This window comes from Alternaria burnsii (assembly GCF_013036055.1).
Source record: "Alternaria burnsii strain CBS107.38 chromosome Unknown 732, whole genome shotgun sequence".
In the NCBI taxonomy this organism is placed as follows: Eukaryota; Fungi; Ascomycota; class Dothideomycetes; order Pleosporales; family Pleosporaceae; genus Alternaria; species Alternaria burnsii.
The window spans coordinates 1,696,871-1,724,861 of record NW_024066113.1 but is presented as its reverse complement, the minus strand read 5'-3'; the positions used below and the strand labels follow the sequence as shown (position 1 = coordinate 1,724,861).

Here is a 27,991-nt window from a genome sequence, read left to right as displayed (position 1 = left end):
CCAGTCGGTGGTCCGCCACGCGAACGCGCTTGAAGCCAAAGCATGGTGTGCAGCAAAGAGACGCCAGAAGCACTGTTTCATTTTTGCTTGGAAGCGACAGCGCCATTCAGACTACCCGACACGTTGGAACATAACTTCACAACCACTCACGGAGGCCCCGGATCCGTCAGTCTACCATTGTGTTGCATGACAACATGGGGCGTAACCCTAGACTTACGAGGGTGCATGTACTATACCATTTAAGTACTGAACGCCGTGCGAGAGGGCCTGACATAGTGATTTGTGGGCGAAGATAGGCTCAGTCCCTGTGCGCGAATGCAGCCACCAGATGCCCGCCACTGATTGTCTAGCCGCGAGCTCTCTTCTCGAGTATATTACCGCGTCTCGCGCACACCTCGCAACTTTCACTTGTGCCCTACATCTTGGCCTCCTTTCTTTGATCGCCGCTCGACGTCCCAATCGTCTGCGATTTTTGACGTATTCACTCCGCCTGAGCCTGCCCAGGTGATCTGAGCGTCAAAAGGTCCTCGCCGGTCCTCATCACGTTTCCGCCACCATGAGTCTCGCGCACGAGACGGAAAAGAATCCCTATGGCGACCCGCCTCCAGTGCATTACTCCCTGGGGGATCACGCCAAAGGACATCAGCTCAGTGCCAATGACGAGGATGTCGCTATTGTCATTTCTGATCAAAATGAGCTCAGGAAGGACTTGAAGGGTCGTCATATGCAGATGATTGCCATGTCAGTCTCCCTGAACACTCCTCAATAGGGTAATTATGCTTTACCGCGACTAACATGCCTTGTAGTGGCGGTGCCATTGGCTCCGGTCTGTTTATTGGTTCCGCCTCATCCTTCACCAGTGGTGGACCAGCCTCTGTTATTATCGGATTCACTCTCATCGGCATTATGATGTACTTGATGATGCAGGCATTGGCTGAACTCGCAGTCATGTATCCAATCAACGGAGCCTTCACCATGTACATCTGTCGATTTATCGATCCATCCTGGGGCTTTGCCTGTGGGTGGCAGTACGCTATCAGTTGGCTCACTGTCCTGCCTTTCGAAATATCCGCTGCTTGCAACATTATCCACTACTGGTCAGGATCGCAGGGCATTAACAATGCTGCGTGGATCACACCACTTCTCGTGGCTTTGATCGCTATACAATTTTTCGGAGTCAAAGGTTATGGTGAGGTGAGTGTGCTACCGTGTAGCCGCTATGAGACAGTCAGACTAATATTTTCTTTTAAACAGGTTGAATTTGTACTATCGATCATCAAGGTTTCGGCTTGCATAGGGTTCATGATTCTGGGCATCATTATTGATACAGGAGGCGTGCCAACTGACGACAGAGGTTATATTGGCAACAAGTACTAGTACGTCCTCTTTACCCTGACCGTAGAGTTTTCTACTGACTATTCCTAGCAATATTCCTGGTGTGACCTCCGCAGGGTTCAGTAACGGCTTTCATGGATTCTGCAGTGTCTTCGTTAATGCAGCCTTCGCATACACTGGCACCGAGCTTACTGGCTTAGCGGCAGCTGAGACGGATAACCCAAGAAAGGAGATTCCCAAGGCCGCGAAGCAAGTCATCTATCGAATCATTCTATTCTACGTTGTCAACCTTGCTTTGGTCGGCCTAATCGTGCCGGCCAACAACGAGGCACTGAATGGTAGCGCTGGCGCCAGTTCGCTTCATTCACCTTTCGTAATCGCTATCCAGCTCGCTGGAATCAAGGCTCTTCCGTCGATCTTCAATGCTGTAATTCTCATTGCGGTCATGAGCGTTGCCAATGCTTGTACCTTTGGCTCCACACGCACGATGCAGGCTCTTGCGGCGAACGGTGAGTGTCCTGCACTACACTATGATAGTTCCTTACTGATCATCATCGTTATCTAGGTATGGGTCCGAAAGCCACCGCCTACATTGACAAGAAAGGCCGTCCAGTCGTTGTGGTAGTTATTCAGCTTCTGTTCGGACTGTTGGCATACATCAATCTCGCTCCCAACGGTGGAGATATCTTCACCTGGTTGTTATCCTTGTCTGGCATTACCGTACTTTTCGTCTTCGGTAGTATTGCTGTTGCACATATCCGTTTCCGCAGAGCCTGGTGAGTTCCATGCGACAGTATGCAAAGTCTCTATCGACACTAACGTTCTTTTAGGGCCTTGAAAGGGCACACTCTGGACGAAATCCCATACAGAGCCTCGTTCGGCGTTTGGGGCTCTTGGGTATGCTTCTTCATTTGCGCCATTGCGCTCGTTGCCCAATTCTACGTCGCGCTCTGGCCAGTCAATGGAGACGCTCTCAGCGCCGAGAACTTTTTCGAACTCTACATGGCGGCACCTTTCCTTGTTGTCTTGTACTTGATTTGGAAGGTGTACAGCTGGTTCAAATTCCCTTCACACCGCCCATTGTGGATTCGAACTAAGGACATTGACATCTATACTGGCATGAGGCAGGGACAGAGAGAGATGATCAGTGGCGAAGGTGTGACCGAAGGCCAGAGGCGCGCGAGCATCCAGGAGATGAACGACGAGAAGAAGAAGAAGGGTGTCAAGGCTCACGTTATGGCGGCTATTCATACAGTATTTTAGTGGTGGATCTGTCTTGCTGGTAAGCGTGTCCACAAAAATAAAATATTCTCGAGGGTGCAAGAGTCTGGCGGATTCTCAACATAAATACTCGTAGACATTGAAACGCAATCTATCTCTCCAACCACCAAATCCAATGAACTCCCCAAGCCTACGCCCCATGAGAATGAGAAGAATGGTCGAGAACGCAACGCGAAGGCGAATACGTACACGAACATAATGATACTCACCGCACACTCACACGAAGCGCATGAGGTCTTCTGCTGATTCAAGGGGCGCATTTGGCTTTCCATAAACAGCTGTAGAAGGGTTTCTATCCCTCGGAAAGTCCGTCTGAATGAACCTATCGTGTCAGTTTGGTTAACATGCCTCTCTACGAGAGAAGCTGCCTACACCTATGAGCTGATCAGTCTGTGCTCTATTTTACTAGTCACTAGTCTTGAATCTTGATAGCCCGCTTTAACGAAGAAAGCTGGCTCCTAATGGTCATGTGCGTGGTCACTCCTTTGACTTGACCTTGACCCTGTCAAACGAGCCATGTAAGGTAAAGCCTGATGTGCCTGATTGAAGGTGCTTCAGGCAATGTTAGCTCTTCTGGACACCGGCTGCCCACTACGTGTCTGGGAACCTATAGCAAACTATTGAGGTGTCAGACGGTGTTCGTAGTACTCTTCGCAAGCGTAACATACTCGCATTACTGCCCAATAGACATGCGATAAACTTGCAAAGCTAAACGAGATCATTGTAGCCTCTGCATCGTTGTGGGTGGGCGGGTTGAAATGGCGTATCGTTCAACTGCGCAACCGCCGGTAGGTCAGTGATATCCACTGTAAACTTTATTCTTTGCACTTGATTACAATGGTGTAGCGAAAGAGATGCGAATGCCCGGTTGCGCAGATGTTCTTGTTATACTCTAGTGACTGGGAAACAGGATCGCGCATGATGGCGTATCGGCTGCGCCATGGCCTGGCAGGGGTGGAGTCGGGCGTCTACCAAGTACTGTCGGGAGCCGACACGTGGAGCCGTTAGTACAGAAGTCTGTACGTGCTAAGTACCCCATTCGCCTAACCCGGGGTGCTGCAAACTGGAGAAATATGGGGTTTTACGTCGACGGGACAAGAGACGGTTGGTTCTCTTGTCTCAGCTGTTACCTGTCGTTGTACCGTAAATGGATCATTTACAAGCCCGTGTTTCGGCATCTGGTGTTCGACGAATGACCTCGGCCCCAACCACTGTGCCACATGCGACCATTAACCAAGATTATGCAAATCTCGGAACTGTCCAGCTCATCTATTATTATGACTTGCCCTGCCTTTCCCTTAATTTCACACGCGCGCTTCGCTCTGCTCGCCTTACCCAAGTGACCACAATACTATTGCGTGGGTGTTGGAAACTGTGTCCTGCTCCTTGGTTACTTTTTCCCTTTTCGGGCCTTTTTTTTTTGGATACAGTCTTCTATGCTGAGAACGAAGACACCGCCTGGAAAGGGAAAGCATAATCTTCCGAGCCTGCGCGAGCGTGCGCAAAAACAAAGCGTTCCGCAATCGCTTCCTGCTCATGAAACCGAACTGTGGATGATGGTAGGAACTTTTAGACTATTTCGACATGCTGGAAAGCTATGGAAAAAGTGAGTTCCACCTATCGACTGCCGCGTTAGCAAAAGCCCGTCGCGCCAGTGCGCATTGCAGAAGACCTGGTTCGCTTTCACAACGCGGCAGAAACAATAGTCTGACAGCCAAGTATCAACAGCTGTATGTATCAATTAAGATCTATACGCCTCACTACCAAGAAATAACGCCTTGACAGCTGTTGTACGCAGATGTATAGCCTCAATTTGATCGTTGTGTTGGTGTTCGGAGTGGGCATCCCGCCATCCCGGTACCACGCCGCAACCTCGGTACAGGCTAGCGTAAGCTTCGACCAGACAAGCTGCCATCTCACCAATCTTGTCCGCGCTTGACTACAATGGCTTAACACACCCTCATGGGATGTCCGATACACTCCACAGCACAAGTCCACATTCGCGCCAGGATAAACAGTCCATGGATGGCTTGATCTTTGTTGCCAAGGGAGACTTTTGCCGAGCTCGGGAGTTTCGCATCAGTCAACACTACTTCGTTCGTCGCCACGATAACACGCTTCACTACTCCAAACTCATCTGTGGTGTGGTCCAGAACACCTTCGCCTGTTGATCATGACTCTCTCACAGGAACAGCTTCTCGACCCGCATCGAGTGATCATGCATCTCTCATGCGCTCTTGAGTCGGGTAAGCTCCTACGTCCTGCCTTGGCATCGCTCGACCGGGGCGGGATTCCGGGGTCATGTCCGGTTCAATACTTCTAGAAGGGTTGGTGGCTGAGCCGCACGCCGTATCCAACCAATCAGACGAGTAGCCCTCGATCAGACCTGGCAAGACATTTAGCCTAATAGTGGTAATATCTACCCCGACCTTTGTGATCTCCTCTTGTGCGGCCCGCAATATGGACTCGCATGGATATACAGACTAGCATATAAGAACTCCCCTGCCCAGATGAGCACCAATTCTTCCCCAGTATTCACTCCACCTCCGCCTTGCAATCGTCGTTGGCCGCTGGAACAGTTGGTCAATACTATCCGCAATGAGCCCCCATTTCAAGCGTCCCAACCAGGCCAATGTGGTCGAGGCACAGGAAGCTGCGCCTGAGCTTCCACCGGTATCATGGAGCAAGTCACCCAACATGCGCAAGCTTTACTTCTACTGCATGATTCTTTGCGTCTGTTCGGCCACCACCGGTTACGATGGGTGAGTTCTGGGTTCTGCAAACAGAAAAGGTCCAGTGACTAACTATGCAAAGATCTCTCATGAACACTTCTCAGCTCCTTGACTCCTGGAAGGCCACTATGGACAACCCTTCAGAGGACACTTTGGGTCGTCTCAGTGCCATGTACTCGATCGGTTCCATCGCTTCACTCCCCGTGGTACCATGGCTCAGTGATAGATATGGGCGCAAAACCCCCATTACTGTTGGTTGCATTATTATGGTCATTGCCGCCGCCGTTCAGGCTGCCTCCATGAGCCGCCCACAGTATGAGGGAGGACGTTTCTTCATGGGTTTCGGCAACTCTATGGCTCAACTCTCCTGCCCTATGCTTATTACAGAAATCGCGCATCCTCAGCACCGTGCCAGGATTACCACCGTCTACAACTGCTTGTGGAATCTTGGTGCCCTGATCTGTGGTTGGTTGGCTTTCGGCACACAGCACATCCCCAACACCTGGTCCTGGAGAATTCCGACCCTCATCCAAGGCATCTTCTCTATCATCCAGCTCATGTTCATCTGGTGGATTCCTGAGTAAGCTTCTTCTCTATTACAAACTGTCTTTCGCAATTGGCTAACTTTGATTTCCAGGTCCCCACGTTGGCTGTTGTCCAAGGACAGGAACGACGAGGCGCTCCGCATGCTCTCTCACTACCATGCCGACGGCAACGATAGCGACTCCACTGTCATGTTTGAGTATGCTGAAATGAAGGAAACTATTCGCATCGAATTCTTGCACAAGAAGAACTCGTCATACTTGGACTTTATTAGGACTGCAGGCAACCGCAAGCGGCTCATGATGATCATCTCCCTCGGCCTCTTCTCCCAGTGGTCTGGCAACGCCCTCATTAGCTACTACGCTGGAATTATCTACGAAGGTGCCGGTATCACTCGCCAGACTGACAAACTGGGTTTGGACGCTGGAAACAAGGTTCTCTCCTTGTTCGTCTCCATCTCATGCGCTTTGTTGGTCGACCGTGTTGGTAGACGCCCGCTTTTCCTCGCTGCGTAAGTTTGCACATCCGCTTCATTCGACACATTAACTAACTTACAATAGCACCGGTGGTATGCTCTTGTTCTTGGTTTGCGCTACCATCACTGGTGAGCAATATTCGGAGAAAGGTACCCTTGCAATTGGCTACGTCAACATTGTCTTTGTCTGGCTGCACGGTGTCGCTTACTCCCTGGCTTGGTCTGGTCTCCTGGTTGCCTACACCGTCGAGATTCTGCCCTACAAGCTCCGTGCCAAGGGTGTGTTCATCATGAACATTTCCGTTCAAGTCGCCCTCACGATCAACAACTACGTGAACCCTATTCCCATCTCCGAGGGTGGCGGCTGGTACAATCAGAACTGGAAGCTGTTCGCCTGCTATGCTGGCTGGGTTCTTCTCGAGTTGATCTGGGTCTACTACTTCTATGTCGAGACTCGGTATGTCACATTTTGTCCTCGCCCATTTGAATCAAGGCTAACCTTCCCTCTAGTGGCCCCACTCTCGAGGAGATCGCTCGTATCTTCGATGGCGAGAACGCAGAGGTTGCTGACATTGACATCGATGGCAAGGGTATCACCAACCGCAGTGACAGCATCAAGGAGCCTCATGTGCAAATCGAGAAGGCATAGGTGATTCCACCACTATTCGTCAACCAGGTCATTTTGGGCTATATAGCAATGAAGCATGTGTGCGATTTAGTGTTAGAGCCTATGGCGTTAGCCAGAGAAAGAACAACTTACTAGCATCGAACCAGATACCCATTACCAAACCGTCGTTGCAGTAGACTGTGAATGCTACTTCCTCTTCTTCGAGTTGACGGCTCGTGGTCAGCAAGGATCCACATCCGCATGTCCAAACAAGACCATGGCGCATGCTGAGGTACTATACTTAATTGAATTAAACTCACTTAGTATCCGCGAACAGGACGAAGTTCATTGAGAGAAATTGCCCGAGATTCAATGCCGAAGCGAAGTAAGAGGTCAGAGACAAAAGTCTTGCTAGGAATCTTGATGTGGAGATCTCAAGGGAAGATCGAAGGTTGCCCCTTGCTTGCAGTATCGGACCTGTTGCATGGTCAGAGATAGGATGTTGGCACGCCAAGTTTTCGGAAATCCTCGGACGAGCGTCTGTAGCAAGACCCTTGTGTCTGTTCTCACATGTATGCAGATTGTCGATGAGCCTGTGCATCAAGGTTAGTATGGCCTTGAGTGAGTATGTGCAAGTAGGGTATATAGCCATTTTTTAGTTAGAGAAAGCACATACGACCATAGGACACTGAAAATTAGGCTTCCCGTCCGCTCAGCCATATACAAGCAGTGTACCGGCGGATTAGTAGTTAGGTGGGTGACCACTAGCGAATCCCCGCTGTTGTATGTTTTTACTTTTTGTCCCCTCTTTTCGTTTTGTTCTAGTACGAACGAACAAGTAAGGAAGAAGATGGTAACAACAAGGCCTATGCTCTATGGGCAACTCTGTGACAAATACGCAAGAGCATGCGTTGGAGAAGACCTCGAATTAGCTAGAAACTCATAGCTCTAGTAACGATTCTCAATCAACCAGTTGTGTAAGCACATCAGCAAGTCTGAATTGCGCTGCATCGACCGTTTGCCATCTCGTGACGGCAGTGCCAAGGTGGACAGGGGCTCGGTCGTTTTTGGTCGCGTATCGCCTATCTACGCGTCTTGGAGACTTCAACGGCTCGTTCGGACCTATTTTGTCAAACTCTGAAAGAAGAAAGGAAGGTTCGTCGGTTCCCGAGAAAACGACAGGCATTTGTGTGTCTGATGCCGCGTAAGGATGATATTAGCCTCCAATCGACTGGACAGCAGCGCCCAATTACCCCAGGGTCATTTGCGGAAGCCTGTAACGGACTGAAATGAAATGTTGTGTGCGATTGCACTAGGCCTGTGCAAGAGCCGTAAATCGAAGTGTCTGGAGCATGTTGTTTTGGAGCCCAAGTAAGTCAGGTGTCTGATACCCCACCGAGGAAATGGTTCGAACATGTGGCTGTGCAGGAAAAAAGCAGGGTCTGGAGCTGCGCCACGTCAACCCGCATGTGTAAACAAGGGGTGCCAGCTGAAAGCAACAAAACTCAAATTTTCTCCAGTTCATCTTGCGCGTCACATGCCACTGGCGTGAGCGGTCAGGGATAGGCTGCATACGCAATTTAGATCGTAGACGTAGTGAGACGGGATGTGGCTGCAATCTAGATCGTCGGTTCTCACAGGGGTGGGAGGCTGTCAATCCTTCCCGCTGTGTGTGAGGGGCGGCGGCTGCGTGTCAATCAGGTCAATCAATAGTGGCCATCGCTGCGGGATGAAGATGTCGTGGGCGTGATGTCCTATGTCTGGCTGTATGTTGATAGGGTGCGCGCAGAGTGCGGTGTGATAGCATCGTCATGGTTGCGGTTCGCTAACCCACAAACAACGCATAGTGTGCTCTGTGCCGTGTACGTTCGCGTGTATCACGATCTTGTCGGTCGCTCTTAGTCGAGCCTTGCTTTATTGTAACACGGAGAAGGGGTAGCCGGCAGAAAGCACTCCAATATTGACGTAATGTGCATACCGCTGCCAGGGCGATCGCCAGCGAGGCTGGGAATTGGCTGGGAACTTGGCAATTGTCTCTCAACTGGATTCGCGCCGCATCTCGCGAATCACAAGGTTGCTTTTGCGCCAACTCGGTAATTTCCTTGTGCCCTTGTCGCGCATCTTTACATGGGAACGCGTTTCGTATGCTGACCGATAAGAGTAGCAGTTGTATAGCCTCTTGGACGGCAATGCCGAGATGCATTCAACGCCGCACACTAGCAAGCCCGCGGCAATTGAGGCTGGTGATGCAGGTCTACGACTGCGTCCAGGGTCCAGAAGCTCGATGCGCGCACGCAGAGCTGAGGTTGCTAGCGCACTGACGAGTCGCGCGATAGGGCCGATTTGTGAAGTGTGCTTGGACCATACGTCACACTAGAGGCTTGTGGGGCTCCTTGTATAGCGCCCGCAGTCCTGTTTATTTGTATCTAGTTCCAGGGAGCCTCCTAATTTCCTGTCGAAGCATCTTCCCTTCGCAAAGCCTACACTCTCACCTCACGGGCGCACGACTGCCTAGCTGCCCATCATGTCGAGTTCTGTAAGTTGGAATTCGCTGCGACAACCAAACGCGAGCCTGCGCTGACCATAACGCAGGGTGGAGACATTGGCAGTGCCAAAGAGGGCTCCTCCAATTCCCTCTCCAGTTTCGTATCCACATTGGTACCGACTGCCATCCTCGCCTTCGCCTTCGTGGCCGCCTTCTTCGTTGCGCGCAAGTACTTCCGCCGCGTCTATGCGCCCAGAACCTACCTCAACCATCTGGGGCAGCAGCGACAGACCCCCGCGCCCAGCCCAGGCTTCTTTGGATGGATAAAGGACTTCAAGAACCTCAAGGACGAGTACATTCTCGACCACCAGTCCATTGACGGCTATCTGTTTGTGCGCTTCTTCAAGGTTCTCATCATCACCTGCTTCCTAGGATGCCTCGTCACATGGCCTGTCTTGTTCCCCGTCAATGCCACTGGAGGCGCAGGCCAAGAACAACTCGACCTGCTCTCCATGAGTAATGTCGACCCCGCAGGCACCAACGTCAACCGCTACTATGCGCACGCCGGAATCTCCTTCATCTTTCTCTCAATGGTCATGGCTATCGTTGCCCGCGAGTCTTTCTATGTTGTCAACCTCCGCCAAGCATACCGTCGTTCACCATGGGGAGCTAGCCGCTTGTCTTCGCGTACCATTCTGTTCACAAATGTCCCTACCACTATGTCCCAGTCGGCTCTGTTCGAAATGTTCCCTGGCGTCAAGCACGCCTGGGTTGCGTCCAACACCAAGGAGTTGGATGACTTGGTCGAGGACCGCGACAAGACTGCCATGAAGCTGGAGGAGGGCGAGATCCAGTTGTCTCGCGATGCTAACACAAACCGAATGAAGGCCGAGAAGGGCAAAAAGCACTTCGTTGCGAGCGACGTATCTGACGGCACCAAGTGGATTGACCCCAAGAAGCGACCAACACACAAGCTGAAGTTCTTGATTGGCAAGAAGGTTGACACCATTGAGTACGGGCGTTCGCACTTGGCTGAGCTCCTTCCCAAGATTCAACAAGAGCAGGACAAGCACTGGAATGGCCAAGGCGACTTGGTTGGAGCTGTCTTCCTTGAGTTCGACACCCAAAAGCACGCGCAAGATGCTTGGCAAATGATGCAGAGCAGCAAGACCAGGCCTGACAAGAAGCTCAAGGCGCGTCAGCTTGGTGTCATGCCCCAAGAAGTTGCCTGGGGTAATCTGCGCATCAAGCCCATGGAGCACCTCGTTCGTTGGGCACTAGCTACCGGCTTCATCTCCGTCATGATCATCTTCTTCGCGGTTCCTGGTAAGATCCACAAAACATATCCTACAGCATCCCACTAACGTATGCAGTTGCCTTTGTCGGTCTGATCTCCAACATCAACTACCTCGCTGATCGTTTCACCTGGCTCGAATGGATCCTGGACATTCCCAAGGTGATTCTGGGTGTAGTCACTGGTCTCCTTCCCGCTGTCATGCTTGCTGTTCTCATGGCTCTTGTGCCTATCGTGTGTCGTCTAATGGCCAAGTTGGCTGGATACGTTACATACAGTCAGATCGAACTCAAGTGCCAGAGCTGGTACTTTGCCTTCCAGGTTGTGCAAGTCTTCCTTGTAGCAACTCTCTCTAGTGCCATCACGTCCGTCATCAACCAGGTCCTCGACAACCCGGGCATTGTACTCAGCCTTCTCGCTACCAACCTGCCCAAGGCCTCCAACTTCTACATTAGCTACTTCATCCTGTTGGGTCTCTCATCGGCTGCCGGAACTCTGCTGAACATTGGAGGCTTTGTTGTAGTAGTGCTCCTCGGCCGCATCCTCCCCGGCAAGACACCTCGCAAGATCTTTGAAAAGCTTACCAAGCTCTCTGCTCCTTCATGGGGATCTGAGTACCCCAAGTGGGTCAACTTGGCTGTCATTGGTATCACCTACTCTGGCATCGCACCCCTTATCCTCGGTTTCGCCACGATCGGTTTCACCCTCATCTACATCGCTTTCAGGTACAACTTCCTCTACGTCTATGAGACCAACCTGGACACCAAGGGCGAGGCCTACCAGAAGGCACTTCGCCAGCTACTTACAGGTGTCTACCTCTCTGAGATCTGCCTCATTGGTCTCTTCGCCATTGCAACCGCCGACAACATCCAGGCTGTTGGTCCTCTGGCCATCATGTGTGTCCTTCTCTTCCTCACCATCGTCTTCCAGTTCACTCTGAAGTTCGCCCTGAAGCATGAAGAAGCACGCCTTGCCTATACTGATCCATCCCCTGCCCACGGCGGCCTCAAGGGACACATTGAGGATGGCATGCACACCCAAAATGGCGAGAAGGTCAACACAACCGACGCCACCCCTAGCTACGCACCCAAGCCTACTCGCATGCCCATGTTCCTGCGTAAGATGTTCAACCCCGAGAAGCACTCGATCCACAATCTCTCAGCCTCGCTCGACCAATTCTACCACCAACCGCAGGAGCCACTGCCAATCGAGATCCAGAAGCGTGCTTTCTTCAACCCATCGGTCACTAGCCCTACGCCTGTGTTGTGGATTGTGAGAGATGACATGGGCATCAGCCAGCGCGAGATCAGAGACACGCAAAAGATTGTTCCCGGACTCATCATGACTGACGAGCAGGCCACCTTTAACGAGAAGGGTAAGGTCAGCTGGGATGGTGTTGAGAACGGTCACTCTCGAGAGGCACCCGTCTTCGACGAGCGTATCGTTTACTAGTCTAATGGAGGATGGTGTTTTAACTAACGATGACGGATTACTGGAGTTCGATACCCCAAAGGGATGAAAGGAACGTTGTGCTTTCCTTATATTTGCAGAGTTTCCTAGCATGAGCAAATAGGTGACGGCGAAAAAGGCGTGTTTGCTCCGACACTTTTCTCTTCAGTAAACGAGTACCCCTACTACTTTAGCTATATATGAATAATAATGATCACTGAGTTGCGCATTCAATCTTCCACTGCGGGTACGTGTGAGCGATGCTAGGCACGAATCATGATGACCACACACATGCTGGTTGGGTGGAACTGGTGTATTGGGGTATCATGCTGTTGTGCGCCTCACCAAGATGGTGTAATTCAATCTTCAAACTGCGCCTGCCCTCCTCTTTTCAAGAATCTGCAACTTCAAACCTTCGGCAGCAACCTCGGTCTCCAACACTCTGCCTACACCCTTCTTCCATGTCTCCTCAAGCGTCTTGATCTCGCCGCTTGCGTTGTTTTGCTGCGACTGCCTCAACATGTCTGCCTCCTCTTGCTGCTTCCTCAGATCCGCCAGCTCTGCCTCGATGCCCTTCAGAATGTCCTCGAGCTGCGAATTGCCCACTAGCCACGCGTTCTTGCCAAACTTCTCCAGCAGGCCCAACTGTGTCAGCCTGCCCTGGACGTACTCGGAGCTTGTGTAGGCCTGCTTCAGCGCCTTGTTCCACCTTTGGAGCAGCTCTGGCCTCTCCTCGTCGCTGGTAGGGGTTGTGTTCTCGGGCGCATCGAGATCCTCGTAGCGCTTCAGGTCGACACCCGACAGCTTGGAAGTAGGGTGGTCGTCAAGTCGGGCATGTTCGCGTGCAATGAAGTCGGAAAAGGTAGGTGTGTATTTTGCGGCTGCTGGTATAAGCGCTGGGTGCATGTCTGAGGTATCTACGCCGGCGCTCCTGATATCGGCGTTGATAACGGCTCTGGCAGCAGCCAGGCTTGCAGCATCGAGCTCCGTATCGACATCTACAAGCAGTTAGCAGGCAATAAGTGGTTATCGTCACGCGCGCCTCGGCGGAACAGGGCGCATCGGACATGGGGCTGTTCCAGGCAATGGCAAATTGCACATACAAGGGAGATGGTCGTAGGATTCCTGGATGAGTGGCATTGTTGCAAGGGACCTGCAGGACGAGGGGGAAGAGGGTGTATTGGAGACGGCGAGGTATTGGCAGTGAAGGGTGTCGCGAAACTAGAGGCAGGCCCGGTAAATTTAGGCTACTGGGTCTGTCGCCGGGCCCCCCGCCAACCAGCACACGAGGAGCCCCGCAACGTCATCCTAGGCTCATGCATGTGCCTGGCGCGACTGTCGAGCTTCTGCGAGCTCTGGTGGCCAGCATCTTGTTTCCCCTGTGCCAGACGAGCCCATGTGCAGACATATAGGCGTCCGGCACGCGTAGCTCCATGTACCATCAGTAGCGTACAAGTACTTCTTCTTGCCTCCACAGCCGGCTCCTGCTTTCTTCCGTACACATCCGTCCACACCATACACACCTCATCGCGTGCATGGCGCGCTCACACATCGCCGTGGCCCTGGGCGCTGCCCTTGTCGCCTCATTAATCATCGCACAGCTCGTCATCAACTTGGGATTTCCTGCCGTCGACTTCTGGCACGGAAGGCTCGACAACAGCTACAATGGAGCCCAGCAGGACCGCTTCAACAGCGAGAAGCAGGATGGCGGCCTGGCCGATGACCCATCGTCGTACCTCATCGGTGTTGGCAAGGCGGACATCACGGGGTGAGTGGCGCGAACACACTACATGTGACTGTACTGACGACACCACAGTCCCGTTGTCGAGCTCAACATGATGGGCTATGCCAACTCGTCGCAAATTGGCTCCGGACTCCGCCAACGCCTCTACTCCCGCGCCTTCATCGTCGGCAATCCGAGCGAAACCAGCGAACGATTCGTGTACCTTGTCCTCGACACCCAGTCCGGAGACTCTGCCATCCGCAACGGCATCTTGGAGGGCCTTCAGGCCATGGGCTCCGAGTACTCCATCTATGGAAAGAACAATGTAGCCGTGACAGGTACCCACAGCCATGCCGGGCCAGGAGCCTGGCTGAACTACCTTCTTCCCCAGATCACAAGTCAGGGCTTCGATAAGCAGAGCTACCAGGCTATCGTCGACGGAACACTTCTATCTATCAGGAGGGCACACGAGAGTCTGACCCTAGGAACTGTCAGTGCTGGGACTGCGAAGATTGCCGATGCCAACATCAACCGCAGTCTGTTCGCCTACCTGGCCAACCCACAGGCAGAACGCGATCGCTATACTGACAACGTGGACAAAACCATGACACTCCTGAAGTTTACAAGAGCTAGTGACGGAAAGAGCATTGGAATCCTGAACTGGTTTCCTGTCCATGGTACGAGTTTACTCGGCAACCAGACGCTCATTGCTGGAGACAATAAGGGCGTGGCTGCCTACTTGCTGGAGAAGGACATCGAGGCGGACGCTAGCAACTCAAATGCTGCCGAGGGCTTCGTGGCGGGCTTCTCCCAAGCTAACGTCGGTGACACTACCCCCAATGTACTTGGCGCCTACTGTGAAGACGGCTCGGGCCAACAGTGCCGACTCAATGACAGCACCTGTGGAGGAAAGAGCCAGGATTGCCACGGCCGTGGACCATACTTTGGTCTTGACGACGGAGGCCACAAGTCATGCTACGAGATCGGCAGGCGTCAGGCTCTGGGCGCCAGGAGCATCTATGACTTCAATGAGTTTACGCCTATCTCTGGCAAGGTCCGCTCGTTCCACACCTTTGTCGACTTCTCCAATTTTACCTTCACCCTCAGCAATGGATCCGTCGTTCACACCTGCCCAGCAGCAATGGGTAACTCCTTTGCCGCTGGTACATCTGATGGGCCTGGCGCATTCGACTTTGTTCAGAACGACCCTGGCGCACCTTCGAATCCTTTCTGGAATATAGTTGGCAGCGCCATCGCACCACCAAGCAAGGAGCAGAGGGAGTGCCAATACCCGAAACCTGTCTTACTAAATGTTGGACAGGCTAACATACCGTACCCATGGTCTCCAAATATTGTCGACATCCAAGTTCTTCGTGTTGGCCAGCTGGTAATCATTGTCTCACCAGGTGAGGCTACGACCATGTCTGGTCGCCGCTGGCGCGAGGCAGTACACAACTACATTGTCTCCTCGAACATTGCTTCCTCGCCAATTGTTGTGCTAGGTGGACCAGCCAATAGCTACACTCATTATATTGCGACAGAAGAAGAGTATGGCATCCAGCGCTATGAGGGTGCATCCACCTTGTATGGTCAGCACACTTTGAACGCATACATCAACTCCACCCTAACGTACCTTCCCTACCTCGCCGACGATGCAACAAGCTCTCCGCCACCCGGGCCTTCCCCTCCCGATAACCGCGATAAGAGCATCTCCCTCATCACTGGCGTCGTCTACGATGGTGCAGGCTTTGGACGTTCATTTGGCCAAGTTACCAAAGACGTCCTACCCACCTATGCCCGTGGTGCCACCGTATCTGCCACATTTGTCGGCGCCAACCCGCGTAACAATCTCCGTCTAGAAGGTACTTTTGCTTCAATTGAGAAGCAGAACAGCGATGGAACTTGGGTGCAAGTGAAGAACGATGAAGACTGGGAGCTGGTCTACCAATGGAAGCGGGTCAACGGACTTACAGGAACGAGTGATGTTACAATCACATGGGACACCAGTCTCACAGCACCAGAAGCGGGTACTTACAAGATCCGGTACTACGGCGATGCCAAGAAGGTCGGTGGAACCGTTACAGAGTTTGAGGGTTCGAGCGCATCATTCAAACTGACGTAAACCACGCCTGTAATATGGTTTGATACACGACACTTATATGGGAATGCACAAACGAAGAGAGGAATCTATAATTTATACCCAATGTTGGTCAACGTGAAGAATGACATTATTTTGTTTCTCTATACTCACTTTCCAGCTTATAAAGGATACAAGGGGAACAAAACACCATTACAAAGCCGATGGCATAGGAAATGAGATTGTACACAACATCTTCTTTGGAAGGTGTTGCCTGCTGTCTACCCTCTCGATCACGGTCTTTATCCATTTATCATCCTAGTCATGTCCATGCACGTGACCATCGTCAGGCGGGTTTTTACAGTTCCATTCATTCGTATACCATCGTCCTTTCTGCTGTGTCCTACTTAGCTTCCATATTCTTGCCCTCACGCTCGACCAATTTCAGTGTACCGATCCACCTTGACCTTTCAACAGGCTTGTCATATGTGCTACCAACTTCACGCTTTCGCGTAGAAGCCTGTGCGCCTCTTCGGTCTTTGCCTTCTCTTGTCCGAGTTTGTTCTCAAGCTTGCCGACCTGCATGCCGTTATCTGTCTTCACCTCCTCAAATTTCTCGTTCAAAGCGGCTTCAAACTGTTCTTTCTCGCGCGCTATGCTGTTCTTGTACGCTCGTAGATCGCGTCTAGCATTCTCGCCATCCCTTTGTGCATCTTTCAGTTGTTTCTCTAGCTGGAAGATCTCCATTCTCAAACTTGTGCTTGTGTCGGCCTTCTTTTTGTTGGTTCCAATCTTCTCCAGAGGTACTTTCCTCAGAAGCTCTTGACGAAGTCTGGCCATTTTCTTTTCGAGGTTGGTGACATGTAGCGCACGTTTCTGTTCTTTTGTCAAGGAACCGCCAGCGGGGCTACGGTGAGCTGAATTTAGAGCCTTCTTTTTCTTCCTCTTCCTCTTCCTCTTTGCTTCCTGAGGAACAATAATGGCCTGGTGATGTTACAATTAGCTCATATTACAATAAGCAGTAGTGTGCGCTTGTACGGCCTGCTTCAGAGAGTGAGTACGCTTACATGATTGGCAGGCTCAGCCTTTAGAGCAAGAGTCAGAGCGGGTTTCCCGGGATGTTCTTCCTGCTTTACGTGCACATCATGTTCTCCGTGTTCTTCCCTCTTGACAGTCACTCCATATTGCCGGGGCGGACTCATGGTGGCAGAGTCGCTATGCCGAGTTGGTGTTGAGACGTTGTTGATGAGTCAGTGTTGAGTGTGATGTTTGTGATCTAAGCAGATGCCTGTACGCAGCGCCAAGGGTCAAGAATGGGGAAAGAGCAAGGTGAAGGTGAGTGCGTTGCCGAAGAGACGCGACCAAGAGGGCGGTCAAAGCGCGCATCGGTGAAGATTTATAGATGGAATTCCTCCATTTATGCCTACATATAAGGTCCAAGTGGTTCTTCGGAACTCTAGTTCAGGCTGTCTACATATTGTTTTGTACGATATCCATCGTGTTCCCACTTGTTTCTCAGACTACTTCGTTACGCTAGCCGGATAACCAAGCCACCATATCATCCCATTGCCTCTGCAACTTTGCCAATCGATTCTCGACGTCTTCCTTCTCACGCTTCAGCTCCTGGACCCTGCCCTCATCCCACAGATCTTGCGATTCTGCCTCTTCCTTCATTGACCGCAACTCAGCTTGTAGTGCTGACCTTCGCTGCCTTTCGAGAATCCGGGCTAGCTCATTTGGCCTCGGTTGATTCATCTCACACCACATCTTGACGCGTGTGATATCTTCTTTGTGTTTCATGTTGATCTCCATGAGCTGCCGAGCGTGGTTCTCGTTGACGATCGCGATGTCCTTTGCATAAGCTGCTTTGAGGTCATCGAAATGCTTCTTGTGATCTGCACGCTCTTTCTCGAGGGTGCTTGATAGACTGAGAACCTGCCACTCATGCCTTCTTGGATCCTTGATTAGGGAGGTGAGAGGCGATTCTGCAGAGCTGGCATGTATCGTTGACTGTAGCTTCCATTGTGTTAGTGTCTTCCTCACGGGTACATTGTGGTTTTCTAAACCTACAGAATTCGCTCGTGAAATTGGGTACGTGTCGTTACGAGGAAAAAGGCGTTTGAAGGATGGATTCCGACCACGTTTCGTTGGCTCTGTCCTTGACATTGTGCAGTCGTGGGTAAACGATTGAACAACATCTCGCAAACAGTACAGCTTATCAGAGAAGAGGATCTAGGAGGCTATCTTTAGGCTGCAGCTCTTGTGGGACGTAAGAGTTGGACAATACGACACGAACGGAGACGAGAAAGTTTGTACGAGCGGTGTAATCATGATAGTAAAAGTGAAGGTGAAGTTGGAACCTCAAGCTAATTGTCACAAGACTCATATGCGGTTCCTACTTTATTCCCAAACTTGGATTTGATGCTTTCGCTCCTTGATCTCCAGGTCTCAGCGTCTAGTCTCAATGTCCAGCCTCAGCGTCTTATCTACAAATGTGATAATTCCAACTAAACATGGTTCATGATCGTAGAGCAAGGCAGTCACTGTGTCCAACTCTTCCTCGATGTCCTTCAGCTCTGCCTACGCTCCCGCGATGTTATTCTAAGAAGTAGTAGCAAGATCATACACATAATCTGCTTTTGAATCCAAGCCTACCCACCTTCGGACCTACTACCACGCCTCAGCAGCAACGGTATCGAGGGCATCTTCGTCAACCTCTTAGCCTTCGCGTTCAGGTTTGGGCTCGCCTTTGGTGTCTTGACATTCTGTGCATGTTTTGAATCCTTCAATACCTCACCCTTCCCAGATTTGTGCGGCGCAAGGAGAGAGTCGAACGTCATCTCTGGGTTAGCCCGGAACTTCACTTCCTGGAGTAGCGGACTGCGACCACGTGTGGAGGTGTCGGATGATGATGGTGGACCGTAAGTCGATGCTAGGGATGAGATGCAGTGGACGTTACAGGTGCTTATCCGAGAATTGAAAGGCTGCGAGAAGTAGTCTTCATTGCTTGCTGCTCGAGCCTAAGGATCGACGTATGAAGTTAGCCAGATCTCATGCGCAGTTCATACATGAAGTCACCTACATGTGAGCCGTGATAGCGAGGCACGTTGTTCACAAACTCCTGAAATGATGGTGTGGATTTTGACTCGGGTAGTGGAGATGGTTCTGAAGGCAATAGGGCAGAAGAGCAAAAATTGTAAGTCGACTGACAGGAGGCGCGCCGGGTCTCTGAGTAAGCAGACTCTTCATCCTTTTTGGCGTCAATTGAAGCAATCCTGGTTTGAGCTTGAGATAGGCCCAAAAAATTACGCACCTTCTTTGTCAGCTTTGACAAAGCGCGCTGGCTGTACTGCTTATCATTCCCCATAGTCGTAAGTGCATTGGTTCTCTCCACATTTGGCATCACCCGTGGAACCAAGTCTCCGGGCCTATCATGACGAGTATCGGCGCTCTCGCCCAACCAATCTTGAAGGCTGTCGTCCTCTTTGCCCTGTGCAAGCGCTAGTCTGTCTTCTGCGGACAGTGCTTGGGCGTAGTAGCGCGACTGTTGTCGGGGTTGCTCGCACGAAAGGACTGACATGGAAGGACTTGAGCGATGGTATACGTTCAATCCGAAGGATTGGTGCTGAGTTTGCGATGCAGAATTTGCAGTACGGCCAGCTGCTTTGTTAGCACCAAAAGACGTCAATGGGCGGGAACCGTGTGGGCCGAAAGGCTCTCGTATGGGGATGGTGAAAGGTGATGAAGGAGTGTCCTGTATTGGCAATGCGACTGGCTGACCAAAAGGCTCCCACAAATTTGCAGCTAGATTGTTCGACGTATGGCCATCTGTGACCCTTGAGTCCGGGAGGACACATGACTCCCGCTGCTTCACCGTAAAGTAGGATGATGAAGTCGCATCCCCAGTGCCTACGATAGGCGGCCAATGGTTATCACGGACCTCACCATGACTTACATCCTTCTTGCGTAGCGATGACATTGCACGCAGCAGATGGTCCCTAATGTGCGATTCTTTTCGGCGTCGAAACTTGCGACAAGGTGAAGAAGGGGATGGTTGTGGTGTCGGACAAGCGACTGTGGTAAAGCGTCAGAAGTGGTTCAGGTTCGAAAGCTTGAGCTCGAGCTGCTGTTGCCGCTGGGACATTCTAGCTGGATCAAACGATATACGCGCACTAGTATAGTCATTGTGAGGACCTGTGAGCTCAATGGAACATGCACTGTAGAGATAACGAGTATCATCGTGAACGAACAGGGAAAAGCGACAGCTGATCTGTCAATTGTTTGGTAGTAATTCATTCACTCTTGAATGACACTTCAAATCAATACCCGTTCCCACATCTTGTCCCTATCTCTGGGTAGGTCAAGCCCTCTTTCTTCATACTCTATTCTTCTTTGCATCAGTCTCCTCTTCCCGAAAACCTGGAGTCTTCTCCATCAATGGCACCATATGGAGCTATTAAGCTCATCGACATATGTAATTCCTGGCTTCGTCGTTCCTTTGAGCGGCACCTTGATCACCGGAGTATCAAGCGGGCTGAGCGAGGAGCCCGGGGGTCAGATGCTTCAGCCGAGCCTCATCGTTGAGTTGCATGCTATGCTTAGCGAGCGAACACGAATGTTGATTACCGTCCTTTTTTCCGTCGCTGCACTCATATAACGACCCATTGGAAAAATCCTAGAATCATGGTAGCAGTAACCAGAAATGTTGATGTAAGGGGTGCGTGCCGGCTTCCGAGAGATGTGGGGTCGCCTGTGGGTCTGGGATCATTGTCAGCGTTCACATTCCTGAACTTGGCGGAACTTCCAGATAGGGTAATAGCATCATCGAGAGGCAATCTGCAGCCGCATAGTGGACCGCTCGGGTGAAGTGCGCGTGGGATTTGAACTTACTGCTTCATATGTAGACCCATGTCATCGATGGCATCACACCTCTGCCACTCCAGCTCGGGAACTGCCTCCATGGTCACGTTATTGTCGTCGTTGAAGCTCAGCCTTTGTCCGTTACTTGCGCTAAAGGAGTGCCAGTCCGGACTCTGAAGCTCTGAGCCTTTGGAGACTAAATATTCTGCAGCGTGTGTGTTGGGGTCAAAGCTTCGGATGAAGGACGCCCAGTATGCCTGCACGAAAACGCCAGCGGCCGAAGTAGCATTGTTCCAGATTGGTAGCAATTCTCCGACATGCGACGCACTTCCCACGTTCCACCGGTATTGCCAGGTTGGGTTCGTGTTGTTGATGGCGTAAGTATCGGTGACATTAAGAGCAGGGCAGGTATATCGGATGTACCCATAGACATCAGCGGTCAGTGATCTCCAGCGGGCGTCAGCAGTCGTCGCAATGTTACCTCCCCAAACTTGACGGATTGTATCCCAGTTCAAGGCGGGGTACTGGTCGGTGAGGAAATCCTGAGACCGAGATTGGGACATGATGCTCTTCTGAACGAAATTGATGCCATCATGCGTGGCACTGCCAAAGATAGTGGGCACGTTGACGAAATGACCAGCCTTCAACTCATTAAAAGTGTAGTCTTGCACGAAATCGTAGTCCAGGGTCGGATTCCAGAAGTAAAGCGGTGGATTCTTGCCGCCTGGGAATGGCATCTTCAATGTACTGACAGCATCTTGAAAAGTGACCGCATCGAGACTTGCCATGCAGTTGAGATCGGCGCATCCCGTCTGTTTGAGTAGCTCGTCGAATTGCCATTGGCTGTCTCCTACGTCTCGTAGCGATGGAAAGGCAGGTGATTCGGCAGCGGCAGCGTGGAAGAGACCGTCATCTCGTCCACCATATGCGGTAAGTTGGAAAACAACAGAGCCTCCACCAGCGCTTGCTCCTCCAATGGTAACATGTTTCGGGTCGCCTCCAAACTGTTGGATATGTTTTTGTACCCATTCGAGTGCTTTTCTCTGATCTTTCAGCCCATTGTTTAGACTCAGACTCGAATTCGCAATAATCTCACGTCCAGCTAGGAACCCATAAGGGCCTACTCGGTAGTTGAAGTTCACCACAACCATGCCGTCGTCGCCAGCATCAATCAAGTCCGCACCGTTGTAGTTTGCATTGCCGTTGAGATTGAAGCCACCTCCCTGAATGAAGACGTAGACCGGCAACTTGCTCTTGTTTGTGGCTCTCTCTGGCGCGAAAACGTTGATAAATAGGCAATCTTCTGAGTTGGTTCCCCCAAATTCAGCTTTCAGTGGTCTCTTGGTGCCAATACATAGGGGTCCGAACTAAAATGCTGTTAGTGTGTTGTCAACAAACATGAACGCGTCTTGAATACTTTTGTAGCGTTGACAACACCGGACTCATCTTTGGGATCTTGAGGTGCGGTAAATCGCAGTCCCTCTACACGCGATGGATTGCGTGCATATCGCATACCAGCCCAGCGTATGACACCATTGCCGAGATCTTTTCCGCGGTACTTTGCATATCCAAGGTCGATCGTTTCTTGCAGCGCTAAGGCATGCTGAAATAAGAGTGCTACACAAAGCAGCAGGCGAAACATTGTTGACAGTTGAGTAAACGAAAGGCGAAGGAAGGAAGGAAGGAAGGAAGGCAAGTCGCAAATAGGTACAAACAATGGGGTATCGTATTCGGTGATGTTTCCCCTGGTTGTCGCCGAAGGCTCGTTCCGATACGAGCTATGCTATAGTGCGGCAGGGCTACGTAGATCTTTGTTCTAGGGGAACGGGTCAGAAGTACAAAAGAAACTCAACAGTTGCATCATGCTATCATGACAGGGAGTTCGGTTGGAAGTGTGCTATTTCCGAAGCGTTAGCTTTCACATGTGACGTCTGTCTGCGCCGTGGTGAATAGTACAAACTGTGTGGAGAAGGATCAGTGACATTAGCACCACCGTGCTATTAGCAAACGTCAGCTCGCGGGCTGAGTCGATGGTAGTACAGCAACGAAGATCCACGTCATAAAAGAGCGGGCCCGCGGGTATAAGAGTGCCTGAGTGATTTGTTGTTGCTTCTAGTTATCGCTGCAATAGTCCTATCTGCACCGCCGCACTGCAGCATCGAACCAGGGTTTTGCAAAGATCCAGACCATTTGACTGCATGAGGGCGTGGGCGACTCTGCGACGGGATGACCCCAGGCCTCTGACAAGTGGGTGGTACCGACCAGGGTGATTGACCGACAGGCAGTAGCGCGCGCTGACGGTACAATTACACCGAAACTATTCCATTGCTGTGCCTCGTTGAACTCCTGGGGTCCGCGGATCCCCATTCGAGGATCAAGGACGGCGACAGGGGAAACGCAAAATGACGACTGGTGCTGAACGGGCACGGCAGATGGTGATTGACGACAGCAATGAGATCAGATCTACGATGTGAAAGCGGTTGGCAGGTGCCCAGCATTGTTGATCCAAAAGCCATGTGGGACCTGCAGCCGTGTCCATGATGCGAAGCCTGATCACCTCAAGGATGGGGAGCGGCATCCTTGCCGGCTTTCTACTAGAGGGCAAGATCGGCCGTGCGAACGCGCGAGCAGGACGGCTGAAACCTGGGCACAAAGATGAAACCACGACGCCTTGACGAGATTTTGTGGAAACACTCCAAATTACATTTTCCAAGTATTTTTGCCCTTCGCTTGGCCTCATCATCGAATGATGATGACTTCGTTCAGCATCAGTGCGAGCCTTTGGGATACTCGGCTCCGTCGCGATGCCCGAATGGCGTTTAAAAGCCACGTCGAGACGTGCTTGGTCGGGCCTGTTGCAGCGTCTGTGAATGCGTCGTGGCCCACGTGGTCTGTTGTCAGCCTCGGGCGCGTATTGGAGGTTGTGACAAGCACTTGAAGGCTCGCCAGCTAGGAATCTGCTTATCCTGGCGGCTTGCTTTTTCAGGGTCCACATGCGTCACATCTCAACGTTGTTGGATCAATACATGGCATCCATGGTTTGAGGCGGTCAACCAAACAGCACATCACTCTGCGAACCTACTGGTCTGCGGTGCAACACAGATGATCCCCGCGTTCACGCACACCATCGTGCCGTTAGGTTCGGTGATCCGGAGAAGCCCCAATGCCGCGCGGGATTTCCAAGCTATCCGAACGCCAGGCCTGCAAGCCACTAAGCCATCGTTCTAGAACTTCCACCACTCTTACACTTCACGAAATGTCTTTGAAGATTCTCCAAAGTTCGTAAAAGAGCATTCTACACGCGTTTCACCTTTGCAGAACACCGAGGTTGAAGCGTACTGCAGTGGTTCCGGATTGGGGAGCCGCAACCTGCACTCAACACTCTCCGAGTCCAAACTAGTGATATCTCATTCGCGCGTAGATTGCAGCAGCATGCGTGATTTCCTCAGCACAATCTGTTCCGTTTCCCAACACAATGATGATCTTTCGGAATGCGTATGCGGACCTTGACTCATTCAAGTAAATCATTCATTACATTTCAGTAGAGCGTGATCTTGAGTTCAAAGGTGCTGGATGGCAGTTCCGCAGCAGATGAAGGCGTCAAAGCACGAATTCTCTATAACGGTATCTAAACATCTCTTGGTCTTTGTACACAAGGATGTATCTCACCGCCTAAATCCTAGTTGGTTCTTTCCCTCCAAAGCTGTTCCCCATATATACAGATCCAGAACCCTACGCTGTTTCTGGCATCAATGCTCGTCTTTATTTCCTGTCTTCTCATCTGACACTTGAACCTGCATCTTCCATATCTAGCAACGCTTCTCTCAGAAGTCAGTAACCCTACCATTGTAGCTCCAATCACCCGTCTTTCCAGTGCTTCCCCACCTAAGAGGTTCATTCTTCGGTCCGCCCACCTCTCCCGTCTTGGGATTGACATCACCCTCAAACTCCGGCGGTGCCCCTCTCCTCATATTAGGATGAAACTCCTCTCCCTTCTTGATTTCCTTGCCATTCTCAAATCGTACTTCGGGAGCTGAGTCGAGTGACTGATTTATTTGTGGTCTTGACCTGGAGGCGGGGGAGGCGGGTGTTGGAGATGACGAATCTGGAGACTGGTTGATTTGCATGCGGATGTTTGGTTTGGAGGTTGGTGTTTCAATGTCTTTGGGTGTGCTGAAGGCGCCAGTGCTTTGCTTTTGCAGCTTCTCAAAGAGTTCTTGCTCTTCCTTGGGTAGGCGGGGTGGTGCTGGGCCCGAGCCAAAGGGTGCTTGAGCATGTCGAGCTGAGATGCTGAATGTGCGACGGGAGAGCTGGCGGGGAAGGCGCGCGATTGTGCACGTTGAGGTAGCCATGGTCGGTGGCTAAATGTGTGACGGGACTTTCGGGGGCGAATATACTATGCGAGATCTGTCGTGAGTACGGTGGAAGCTGTTTGCAAGTCGATGGCGAAGACGACCTTCTTGACTATAGATCGGGACCGCGGCTTGACGGAGCCAATCGGAGCCCTGCAGTGGCAACGGAGGTCGGATTTTCGTGCATCGTGGATGTGCATCACACTTCTCTTCTGCAACCTTCCAGTGTAATTGCACCGTGTTCCGAATTATTTTCGTGATATCAAAATCCCCAGTACATGTTGTGTCTAACTTTTCAGAAAGCTATCGTCCCTTCTGGGTCAGAAACGCCCACCGTCCTCTGCATCCAAACGCCAGGCTATCGTACAAAACTACAGCACACCATCTACGCAATGTATCCATTCGTCTCGCCCAGTGCCCGCGCACTCCTTCCTGCGTCCAAGAACAAGTTTTGACATTCTTCCACATCGTCAACCTCGATTTGCTTGTTCTCCCTTCCATTGACCTCTGCTAGTACACTCGCTGGAGCTAGGAGTTGCAGCGCATATCGCAAGCTAATCTTCTCGCCAAGCGCGCTGACCTTCTCCTTAGCTGGACCCGAGATGTTGAGTTTCTCGGTCGTAACCCGGGTGGAGATGATCGACTTGATTTCCGCAGGTCCGTATGGGTGTGTTGGAATAATAAGGAGACGTGCGAGGAGATCGGTCGGGATGCCGTGCGCCGAAGGAGGCAGGTTCTCCCCACCACGAATATGTGTGTTGCCGCGATTCGACGCGAGGATAACAAGAGGTGATAGGGGAGATTCAAGGGCACGGTTCAGGAATGTGAAAGCCTCGAGGTCGAGCATGTGAACCTGCGCATGTTAATCAAACCCAGACGGTAGAGAGTGGTATCTTACCTCATCGATGAAGAGGACACCAGGTACCAGGTCCGCGATACCTTGGTCAATGTACCTATTAACGACCTTGTTGATCTCTAGTCGCAGCTTCTCTGTGATCTCGGTCTTCTTGGGTTTCATCAGCTGTCCCATCATGCTCATGATGTCCTGTCCACCTTGCGGCCGCGCGTTGGCGACGTCTAAGTCGTGCAGAGTGACGTCTTGAACAATCTCCTTCTTCTTGTGAACATCACCCTTTGGTATAGGAACATACTCCTCTGCCTCAAGATCGAACTCGGTCGCGTAGGCATCTGATCGTCCGACACGCTTTACGGCACCCGTGTTGGCTTCGATGTAGATAACATCGCCTAGACGGACGCGCTCCTTCTGTATAGCCTCGTATATGGATGGGTCGAGTCGCAGCTTCTTCGTGCCCTTGGCCGACTTAAGGTTAATGAGGAGATGCGAGATGGTGCGGCCATAGCCTCCAAGCGGGTTTTCAGCTTCCTCAGGCGTAAGCTCCGTCACTTCACCCTCATAGACCTCCTTGGTTTCCTTGACGCGAAGACCTAGCGCAAAGTGTTAGTGCACTCTGTGCCCACAGATTGAGTGAATGCACACCTATTGCTCTCCTGAAGTTCTCCATGAGCGCCTCGGTCTTCTTCACCTCGGCAGAGTAGATCTCGCTGCCAACGATGGGGCAGAACGGCACCTTGGTACCCAACTCCTGGCTCACAGCCAATGCCAATGCCGTCTTTCCAGTTCCAGGACCACCTGCGAGTAGTACAGCTCTGCCGGACATCTTCTTCGCCTTGACAAGGTCGACGACTAAACCACACGCCTGCGCTGGTTAGTACCTAGGCTGAAGCAGCGAGCGAAAGTTGCAAGTACCTCTCGTGCTGCAGCTTGGCCGACGAAGCCACCAGCTGCGGGAGTTGCGCGTCCATCGCTTGATAAGCCAAGTCCTTTGATATGGGAATGCGCCGCGGTTCTGGCTGAGCGATCATGCGTGCTCTTGACTTCGCTGACAGGCACCGTCGTCATTTTTGGCGTCGCAAGCACTCAATTCTATCAAACGATAATAATTTGGTATCGGGATGACGGTCGCGTTCGTGTAGGCGGTGTGGCGATGGTGTGGATAGGTGGGCGCGCGTTGTTTTGGGTGTCTTGAGCTCGAAGTTTTGGGAGGGATGGCAGTTCGCGAAAGGCACAGCTAGCGCGTCGACCGCAGCGCCGGCGCTCTATGTCAGTCACCCGCTTGAATCCCCACCCTCCGCCTCCACTCACAGCAGCAGGGCATTCACGGTCCCAAGCCAGGACACAGGGCTGCCCGCAATACTGCGCTCTCGCTTGCTATCGCATCGCTCTCTGCATCGCAGCCTGCTGTTATGTTGGGGGCTTCCACCATCCCTCCTCCCTCCGTGGCGTCGCCTACCAGTGACCGTCACACGGCGGCGCAGTCAGGGTCACTGCCTGGGCCAAGGGCCAACAGAACGTACAGTATCTGACCTTCCTCTCGCTGTTCCGAGTACTGACCTTGCTGCAGACCACTACCTACAGGAGCACATGTTCGCGCCCTGAGTACCGCCATCACTGATATCCCCCCCTTCGGAACATCCTCTTCCGAACAACCAACGGCCACTCCTTCACCCTGACGGAACACGGACTATCTCGCGAAACGCCCCTAGGTCCGAGGCAAGTACGCACGCAAGACGCCACGGGATACACAACACCCTCAACGGCGATTTCCTTCGGATCCCGCCTCGCCTGATTAGTCGCATCCACTCTCGAGTACACTACCGAGCCAAGACCAGAGATTATGGAACATCACACACCGAGGCACAGCGCACATTTGGCAATATTATCTGGATTTTATTCAGGCCGCCGACCCGAGCAGCATA

General features: G+C 51.8%; 8 protein-coding genes across 8 annotated transcripts; 5 read left to right on the top strand and 3 right to left on the bottom strand.

Annotated features, from left to right (window-relative positions):
• Positions 1-556: 556 nt before the first annotated feature.
• On the top strand, positions 557-2,598 carry GT037_006066 (uncharacterized protein; the record flags this gene model as incomplete). Its single annotated transcript, XM_038931113.1, has 6 exons — positions 557-741; positions 807-1,194; positions 1,255-1,376; positions 1,426-1,844; positions 1,901-2,111; positions 2,166-2,598. The coding sequence occupies 6 exons, from the start codon at positions 557-559 to the stop codon at positions 2,596-2,598; spliced, it is 1,758 nt and encodes a 585-aa protein (XP_038786802.1).
• A 2,616-nt stretch (positions 2,599-5,214) lies between these two features.
• GT037_006065 (uncharacterized protein) lies at positions 5,215-7,015 on the top strand (the record flags this gene model as incomplete). Its single annotated transcript, XM_038931112.1, has 5 exons — positions 5,215-5,378; positions 5,431-5,928; positions 5,986-6,402; positions 6,452-6,823; positions 6,877-7,015. The coding sequence occupies 5 exons, from the start codon at positions 5,215-5,217 to the stop codon at positions 7,013-7,015; spliced, it is 1,590 nt and encodes a 529-aa protein (XP_038786801.1).
• Positions 7,016-9,497: 2,482 nt separating this feature from the next.
• GT037_006064 (uncharacterized protein) lies at positions 9,498-12,204 on the top strand (the record flags this gene model as incomplete). The annotated part of the gene is made up of 3 exons (XM_038931111.1): positions 9,498-9,509; positions 9,566-10,784; positions 10,832-12,204. The coding sequence occupies 3 exons, from the start codon at positions 9,498-9,500 to the stop codon at positions 12,202-12,204; spliced, it is 2,604 nt and encodes an 867-aa protein (XP_038786800.1).
• Positions 12,205-12,567: 363 nt separating this feature from the next.
• GT037_006063 (bcas2 family protein) lies at positions 12,568-13,341 on the bottom strand (the record flags this gene model as incomplete). Its single annotated transcript, XM_038931110.1, has 2 exons — positions 12,568-13,199; positions 13,305-13,341. The coding sequence occupies 2 exons, from the start codon at positions 13,339-13,341 to the stop codon at positions 12,568-12,570; spliced, it is 669 nt and encodes a 222-aa protein (XP_038786799.1).
• Positions 13,342-13,736: 395 nt separating this feature from the next.
• Positions 13,737-16,046, top strand: GT037_006062 (neutral ceramidase precursor; the record flags this gene model as incomplete). Its single annotated transcript, XM_038931109.1, has 2 exons — positions 13,737-13,969; positions 14,018-16,046. The coding sequence occupies 2 exons, from the start codon at positions 13,737-13,739 to the stop codon at positions 16,044-16,046; spliced, it is 2,262 nt and encodes a 753-aa protein (XP_038786798.1).
• A 399-nt stretch (positions 16,047-16,445) lies between these two features.
• On the bottom strand, positions 16,446-22,503 carry GT037_006061 (para-nitrobenzyl esterase; the record flags this gene model as incomplete). The annotated part of the gene is made up of 6 exons (XM_038931108.1): positions 16,446-16,985; positions 17,069-17,216; positions 17,704-18,233; positions 19,084-19,999; positions 20,892-22,228; positions 22,279-22,503. 6 exons carry the CDS (start codon positions 22,501-22,503, stop codon positions 16,446-16,448), a joined length of 3,696 nt encoding a protein of 1,231 aa, XP_038786797.1.
• Positions 22,504-24,685: 2,182 nt separating this feature from the next.
• Positions 24,686-27,134, bottom strand: GT037_006060 (ruvb-like dna helicase; the record flags this gene model as incomplete). Its single annotated transcript, XM_038931107.1, has 5 exons — positions 24,686-25,128; positions 25,640-26,066; positions 26,112-26,659; positions 26,712-26,931; positions 26,982-27,134. 5 exons carry the CDS (start codon positions 27,132-27,134, stop codon positions 24,686-24,688), a joined length of 1,791 nt encoding a protein of 596 aa, XP_038786796.1.
• A 344-nt stretch (positions 27,135-27,478) lies between these two features.
• On the top strand, positions 27,479-27,745 carry GT037_006059 (uncharacterized protein; the record flags this gene model as incomplete). Its single annotated transcript, XM_038931106.1, has 2 exons — positions 27,479-27,585; positions 27,637-27,745. 2 exons carry the CDS (start codon positions 27,479-27,481, stop codon positions 27,743-27,745), a joined length of 216 nt encoding a protein of 71 aa, XP_038786795.1.
• Positions 27,746-27,991: the final 246 nt, after the last annotated feature.